General features: G+C 34.6%; 1 protein-coding gene across 1 annotated transcript; it reads right to left on the bottom strand.

Annotated features, from left to right (window-relative positions):
- Positions 1-2,163: 2,163 nt before the first annotated feature.
- Positions 2,164-8,082, bottom strand: LOC110453139 (platelet endothelial aggregation receptor 1-like). The gene is made up of 7 exons (XM_021501986.1): positions 8,054-8,082; positions 7,802-7,920; positions 7,288-7,422; positions 5,186-5,314; positions 4,789-4,927; positions 3,545-3,576; positions 2,164-2,932 (listed from the first exon to the last, which is right to left on the bottom strand). The coding sequence occupies exons 1-7, from the start codon at positions 8,080-8,082 to the stop codon at positions 2,406-2,408; spliced, it is 1,110 nt and encodes a 369-aa protein (XP_021357661.1). The 3' UTR covers positions 2,164-2,405.
- Positions 8,083-8,540: the final 458 nt, after the last annotated feature.

Raw genomic sequence — 8,540 nt, 5'->3', positions numbered from 1 at the left:
GTATTTGTTATGTTTTAAATACTTTGTCTATAACCAAATGGTATAGGTGCGATCACATATGTATCTGTTATTTTTGACTAACTTGTTCTATTGCCAAATGGTATAGATGCGAACACATCTATATCACAGCTATATTTATACTGAATAAAAATTAAATCTCGCTGGTCCCGATCATTGTTTACAATATCAGCTGTTGCTTGACCATCCTTGACCGAGATGTTCTTAAGGTGATTGGCCTTATCAGTGATTAGCGCAAATTTTATCTTTTTCTATCTTAAAAAAACAACAGTTAACTGAGTTAAGATAGCAGATATTTAAGTGGGTATTAATACCTTCAAAATAACTTGCTTACCTTGTTTATTGATCAACTTACTAGAGGTTGACATTGTCATTAATTGGTGATAAATCATCGTTTGAACAACTGGGCACAGGTTAATACTGATAACGTCATCAGTTGCTAGATCATATTCATTACTTATTACGTCATCAGTTGCTAGATCCCATTCATTATTTATTACGTCATCAGTTGCTAGATCCCATTTATTACTTATTACGTCATCAGTTGCTAGATCCCATTCATTACTTATTACGTCATCAGTTGCTAGATCCCATTCCCATGTCATCAGGTGCTAGATCCCATTCCCATGTCATCAGTTGCTAGATCCCATTCCCAAGTCATCAGTTGCTAGATCCCATTCCCATGTCATTAGTTGCTAGATCCCATTCCCATGTCATCAGTTGCTAGATCCCATTCCCATGTCATCAGTTGCTAGATCCCATTCCCATGTCATCAGGTGCTAGATCCGATTCCCATGTCATCAGTTGCTGTATCGTGATCATTGTTAAACACGTCAAAACTTGCTTGGTCTTCGTGAACATTACTTATGTCATCAGTTGATTGATCATCACCAGTATCATCAACATTGTCAGTTGCTGCTTAATTCTTCATCATTAGCTACGGGATACCTTATCAGTATTTTTACTTCATCACCAGAAACTGAATACTGGTGATCTTTTATTACGTCATCAGTTGTTGGATAGGGATCACAAAACATGACTAGTATCGTGAGATACATTTTATTGTGAAATTATACGTAAAATATATAAACAAATATACATCCATTAAATAAACATAAATAATACCCCTCTATGTATACAATTCAATACCACACATACAAAGTTTGAGTTCCTAAAGTATTTACAGATTACATAATTTTTTGTTCATTAAACGATTCTTTGGTAGGTTCTCTATATGAATGTAATTGACAATGAACTTCTCTTTAGATATCTCATACACAGTAATGTTTTACTTAGTAGTGCTATGAAAAATATCGAGAAATACTGTATATAGATAATATATTCTCCTCTTTACAAAACACAAAACAAATCGTCTGTACACGACTTTTGTCGATCTCGAGGCATTTTCAGGCAACTGGCGTTTGATTGTGACGTCATAGTTAAAAGTTCACATGTAAATGATATCAAAAGAAGGTAACGCCACAAAGATAGCATAATATAGTACCAAAATAATGTGCCTTAATAAGTGCAAAATGATCACCAATACATATATAGATTTTGAAAAATATATTAATTTACTTATGAATATAGCTGCCATTACAATTATTATATATTTGTATCTGCCTACAATAAAGAGAACGTTAATGCAGTTAGGGATTCAATGGCGTATTATTTTGCGCCATATTCAAATTAAGTCAGGCTTGACAACAGGACAGCACGCCATTTTGAATGGGCTACTCTTCGGGCGGACGGAAAAAGTCGAAACAGGCAGACAGGCCTATCAGTCAGTCTTGTGTGTTTGTTATTTTATATCATATTTTACTTTGCAGGTAGTTGTCACTTTGTTAGTTGCTTTCTAACGTCTCCAATGACTAGCTTATGTGACATCAATGCTAGGTTATGGTGTCTGACAATGTAGAATTACCATCTTTGATCGTTGAACTCAAGCATTGGGGAAAAGCTATATTTACAACTGATGATTAGAAAGTACAACTTATATTTGTTATCATGCCTTATTGTTAAATAGGATATGACATATTTACAAACCAAAAATGGAAATATATGTAATAAAATATGTATTTGTCCACAAAGTATACAATAAAAAAAAGAATTGTAAATATATATATATAAATAAAACATGTGCTTGTTCACAAAATATACGATACCAACACAGAACACATATTAGGTTATCAGTTTAGATTTCGAAACAAAAACATATGTTAACATAGGAAAGAGGTAGCAAATATTTTAAAACTTGCACTATTTGTAGATACAGCAAACATAGATAAATCATTAAAACGAACAGGAACTGTAGAAAAGTAAAACGAGGTACATGTTTTAACATACAATATGTTGGCTTTTAAAGCATGCCTTTTGTTCAATGTTAATCACTTATCACTGACATGTTGTGTGTGATCATATGTATCGTCAATATCATTGACATTTTTGTCACGTGACCTCTGTTCTAGTTTATCATATACGTCATCACCATTTCCTGCTTTGTTCTGATTCAACTTCATGTGATCATATTGGTCTTTTCCGGGAATTGCGTCTGTCACGTGTCTGTCCTTTCCGAGTTCATCATAAGCGTCCTCCTTATTCAAAGCCTCGTTTACATATGCCGTAACTTGTGATGAGTCATCACTCCCCAGACAATGATCCTTATCGGCATTCTCTATAATGCTACCAGTACCATTATCCTTGATACTGGTTCGCTTTATGAAGATGACACTCGAGTCCTGGTATGGAGCTAACCGTTGTTTTGGTTCGTTTGGCCTGTCCACCTCCGTATAGAGACTCCCATTAGGAGCCTTTGATCGTCTCGGACTATGGTGTCCAGGCTGTTTCCTTTTCTTCTGAAGTTCTTTCACGGAAAGGTTACTATAGTAATCAGCCAGGATGGTATTTGTATTACCTTGAACGCAGAACATGATTGTTATATGCTTAAATATAACATTGTATCAAATCTGGACATTTTAATTTATAAATGTTTTGGTTTATTTGAGAACAAGTTCAGTAATGTAAACTATGAATGGAAAGTAGAATGTAGAACGTAAAGTAGAGTATAACATACGGAAAAACAAGTTCAGGTAATGGAGTATAATACAAGGGGGGGGGGGCATTTTTATAAAAGAAGATGATATATAGAATATAATTATCAATGGAGAACAGAGTAAAAATAGGGAGTTTATGTAATATATGGAGAATAATCTGATATAAGGAAAATGGAAAACTATATGTTGAGAAAGGGGAAATGTATCGCAAATTAAGACAAAATTGGTGCCTTGTAATATATGGAGAATAAAAGGAAAAGATAAAAACAAGTTGTCAAATTTAACAAGAAAACTCTTTAAACACAAACTTTTCAAATTTTGAAAACTAGAAGCAATAATAAGAGTTTAATGGTATTTCATACACAAGAGCTTCATCAACCTCTTCAATACCCTCATCATATCCTTTATGTTTAGTCGGTCAAAGGCACTAACTTTGATTATTGTTTTACTGTATCTGATCGTAGCACACCTACCTGTCACACTGCCTTCAGTACAGTTATGAGACCTGTCACAATATAAAACAGCATCTTTACACATTGCAAAACATGATAGCTAGACAATAAAAGCAGGATTTCAATTCACTGATAACCTCCGACGACCCACTGACTCAATCACCGTCTCAAGTTGACAAGTTTATTGTTTTTCCTCAGATACATTTAAATGTACAACATGAGGTATCAGAGTATAATAATATACATGTGATGACAAAATGGATGGCAAGTACACAAAACAGTAATCATGATACATATTACAGCAGTTTGTTATTTTTTTCCAACAAAAGACAAATTCCATTTAATACTGTCGTGTTACAAAATGACAACAGACCACTCATTTTAATTTGAGACGGATTTTTTTCTATAATACAGAGGAATATATTTTTCTCTAAGCTCTACAATTGTTTTTACATAGAGTGCATTTTCCGTCTTGTTTTTTGGATATTATGCCACCTACCCGTTTCAATGTGAATTTTCATATCAGAACATCTAAATTTGCATAATATTGATCCGGTTTTTTTCAGAAAGGCGAGTCAAATAAGGCTCAAGTACGTGTTTCTTCTTAAAATTACCATAGAGTTCACCTCGTGATGAATTTTGAATGTTTGCATGCCATCTTTGTAAAAATTGATCAATAAAAATTTGTTTGACAGTGTTTTTAATATAAAATTTACTTATAGGTTCCTGTTTGATAAAAATAGAACTTTGTCCGACTTCATCAAAACACATTTTTATATATTCTAACCATTTAAACTTACACAAATGATTGGCTTGAAGTTTGAACATTAACCTATACATATGGCAACTAAGTTTAGAGGTATTCGTTTAGAGTGAGACACGATGATAAAATCCACCGACTCATTGACTCAATCAAGAACTCAATGACTCAATCAAGAACTCACTGACTCAATCAAGAACTCACTGACACATTTATCATCTCAACAACTCACTGACTCATAAATGGACTCACTGACACACTGATCACCTCGCCTAAAGTTCACGCAATATATTCACTGATTCACTGAATTACTGACTAAAACGACCCCTAAACCTCACTCACGTTTTCCCGTAATTCCCGAGGACGGTACGGTTTTGCAGTTTGACCAATGAATCTTAGTGCGTTTGATAAGTGGATTTTCCCCTAAAAAAGGTGAATAACGAAATGTATATGTGTATGTTGTATACAGAGATAATGTCTGAATGAAGAATAGTATCAGACTTACTTGCGGAGATTCTTTTTCCGGACAAAGTGTATAATGAAAGCCAGTATAACGACAAGTACAATCACAGCAAGTATCACCTGTATGACGATCAACAGGTAATCTGGAAGGTCATCCTGTGTTTTTGCTAATGGTACTATACCTGAAAGAAATATCAAATAGGAAATAAAACGAATAACTGAAAGAAGTAAATTAGGAAAAAAACGAATAACTGACAGAAGTAAAAAAGGAAATAAAGTTAGCCTTAAAGAATGGACTGATATTTTAAGGCACACGAAAAAGTCAATAAACATATACACGTGACCCTAAAGTATGCACATATAGTAGAAATACGCGCAATCAAATGATCATGAAATCAGATTAAAAAATGAGGCTACACAACAAATTAATCCAGTCTTACGTTCAGTACAGTACACTCCAGTATATCCGGTGGTGCAAGCACAGTCTCCAGTCTCTGAATCACACGTCTGGTTAGTGGAACAATTACACTCATTTCCACAATCGAATCCAAAAAACCCTGGAGGACATTCTAGATAAAACAGGGCATCATTTCAATTACAATGATAGGCGCAGAAACACAAAAAATAACAGTACATTTATTGATAAGGTAATGCTACTTGTCCATTGGCATGCGCGTTAAGTTCTTTTACACATTCGTTACTAATAAGTATAATGTCGTCTATTCAAAGACAATATGGAAATAAGCAATGTTAAAATATTCGATGGCAGATAGCGAAGGTGTTACATGTAGGTTTCTGAAAATATTTAAATAAAAACGGAATTTGAAATAAAATGAATGCATATATTAGTACATGAATCTATAGTTGGCAACACACATAAATGACCTCTCCTCCTTACGAAAACAGAGACATAGAAACTGAGAACACAACAAAACATAAACAAAAGACATTATGAACCCCAGTGATAAACAAAACTAGGTGTTCTTCCGGAAGAGTACATATTGCGCGTGTTAATTTGAGATAACACGGTTTTGTGTGATGTGTCATTGTTTGCTTACTGCAGTATTCTGTCTTCTCTGCATCAGTTGACTTTATAATATACTATATTTACATTTGCTCTGCATCCTTCCATTGTAATGCATTGCGAAGGCAAATGTTGTTATGAGACTATAACAACATTGCTATTTTAACGTCATAAATCTCTATTGTGACGTCATCAATTTCAATTGCTGTCAACACTTGATTTGCGGTTCAAAAACTGTTCGAAATAACTAAATAAAGCATGATTACTCTATCAAATGTAAATATAAATAATAAATATTTTAGCAAATATTGTTATGGCCCTATAACGGGCTTTATTAAATTTGTCATCAATAGCTATGTGTGTTATATGACCATAACAATATTTGCCGAAACAAACAATGTTCCTATTTATGATGTAAGGAAATACTACTTCGGTTCATTTGAGTTTATTTTTTTGTGTTGAAATTTAATATATAATTAAATTTATTAAAATGAGTTTTAAAAAATTTAATATATCCATACCCCAGAGATATTTTTATAATCAATGTGAAACGTTATGGATGTAGATGATTGTAGTTTAACGCTAAATAAATCTGCTGCACCCATTGCAATATTTGGGATATTTCTGTTTCTTTCTACTTCTTACTATCTTTTATTTTCTAACGCCTTGTTTGGCAACATTTCACGTTTTGCTTTAATATTGAATGTTCGTCTAGGTGATGAAGGCAATGGATTCCTTCCCCAGGCCGGGACATACCAAAGTCCTTAAAATTCACTGCTTAACGTTCAGCGTTTTGGTAATGGCAACAACTGGTTCACCCGTTTTCAGTATAATGTGACCCGGCGGAATGCTGTGCTTGATGCCTTCGGCATGGTATTCAGTGAGATAGCACTATAAAGTCGGCATCAGATCCGCGCTATCACAAGGAGGCAAGTACATAAACATCCCCTGTCTCCGGCACACATACACACATGCACACATACACAACACAATTAACCTTAAATGTTAATAGGACGTTAAAAAAATAAAACCAAACCAAACATTAACGCAAAATAAAAATTCGAATGGCAGTACAGTGTGATAAAACATCACTTGACTTTACTACTTAAAATAATTCAGGATATCAACTCTTTATATTTAGCGACATCTAAAATCTTTATCAATGCAGGTTGACAAGGACTTCGAGTCCTTTTCCTTATGCGATGTGACGGTCGAGGTTTCTTATAACGCTTATCAAGTTCTGATTTGGCATTACTTCTACTTAACCTTAATTTACATAACTGATGGCATCGATGATTCACAAGACGTTGCAACCCCCATACACACACTTACATTGCAACACCCCACCCCCCATACACACACTTACATTGCAACCCCCCCATACACACACTTACATCCCCCCCCCCATACACACACTTACATTGCAACCCCCCTCCCACCAAACATACACACACACACACACACACACACTAACATGTATCTATATATAATGATAACAATCATGTTTTACAAGGGTACCTGTTTGACATGCTACACCAATCCAGCCTCGTTTGCACCAACACGCGCCGGACACTCCGTCACATGATATTGTGTTGTTCCACTGACAAATACACAATTCTTTACAGTTTACCCCGTACGTTCTCTGCTGACATACTGCAAACAAAATGCATACATGTCTTTATTTCCATTTTGTGAGCATTGGGGAGAAGTCTAAAATAAATACATGCTCTTTATCTTTAGGTATAATTCTCACACAATGATAATGGCAATTTATACTTGGTACACGGATGGCCTCGAAATATTCAGTTTACACTGTATAGTTATCTTAAAGTACAACGATGCACTTCAAAGAAGCTAGCATAACTTAACTAAACAGGACACATGAGCTGATACTTGAACCATGATTTGGTTGCAGATGACGAAGTAAATGACTCTGGTTACGGAGAAAGATGGTGACTGAAGGTATACATATATTGCATTGACCAGACAACCTGTGCAGGTTCGGGGAAAGAATATGTCTGCTGAACCCCACTGCATGATCGTAAGAGGCGACTAATGACGGTCTCTGCAGTATTGGCGGGGTTTTTGTCCTTGTCTTCTACGAATGGGGATATGGGAGAACAGAACTGATCTGCTGACCCCATAACATCACTGAAAAAATTGTAATCAGAGTAAGTTTTCTCCCCGCAATTGCTAAATCCAATGCAAAAAAGTTCCCTGTTAATTCCTTGTTATTTCCTGTCAGTACCCCCGTTCAAATTTGTTGTTTATCACAATCACTTACCTTCCCGAACTCAACTCTCGGTACGTCATTAACTTCGATTTTATTATTATTTTCAGCAACGCATCTACTGTCTAATGGGATGATGTGATTTTGTGATAATAAATTTCATTCATCAACATAGGTCATGTCTCTTATCTCCTTATATAAAGCTGTTATGATAAGTTACTCCGGAGCCAGAACAGGAAAAGTCACTTACAAATCATTCACATTTACAACTTCACAAAACCAGATTTCCGGACCATGTTAGTCAGACTGACTTAAATACATGTAATTATAATATACGAATAAACACTTCAACACAGCGATCTGTGTTGTTACATGGTTATCAATGATTGATGCATCATTTGATGGTTATCAATGGTTGATATGAATTGTTATATCAGTTTTCGTTAAACAAAATAACAAATATAGTATGAATAAGCTAATGAATTGTAATATTTTTCAACTAGTTTATCATTTTATTCATTTTTTTATGGATCTGCCGTTT

This window comes from Mizuhopecten yessoensis, unplaced genomic scaffold (genome assembly GCF_002113885.1).
Source record: "Mizuhopecten yessoensis strain PY_sf001 unplaced genomic scaffold, ASM211388v2 scaffold7147, whole genome shotgun sequence".
Classification (NCBI taxonomy): domain Eukaryota; kingdom Metazoa; phylum Mollusca; class Bivalvia; order Pectinida; family Pectinidae; genus Mizuhopecten; species Mizuhopecten yessoensis.
Note: the sequence above shows the minus strand (reverse complement) of the source record. Positions and strands in the feature narration are given on the sequence as shown.

What these genes read in the sequence shown, in the direction of transcription:
- LOC110453139 (XM_021501986.1), bottom strand. Translation starts at nt 8,082, where the DNA reads ATGACGTACCGAGAGTTGAGTTCGGGAAG. An exon ending in TCGCCTCTTACGATCATGCA is followed by an intron (nt 7,423 to 7,801) that starts GTGGGGTTCAGC and finishes TTTTGTTTGCAG; the next exon opens with TATGTCAGCAGAGAACGTAC. An exon ending in CGGAAAAAGAATCTCCGCAA is followed by an intron (nt 3,577 to 4,788) that starts GTAAGTCTGATA and finishes ATATTGTGACAG; the next exon opens with GTCTCATAACTGTACTGAAG.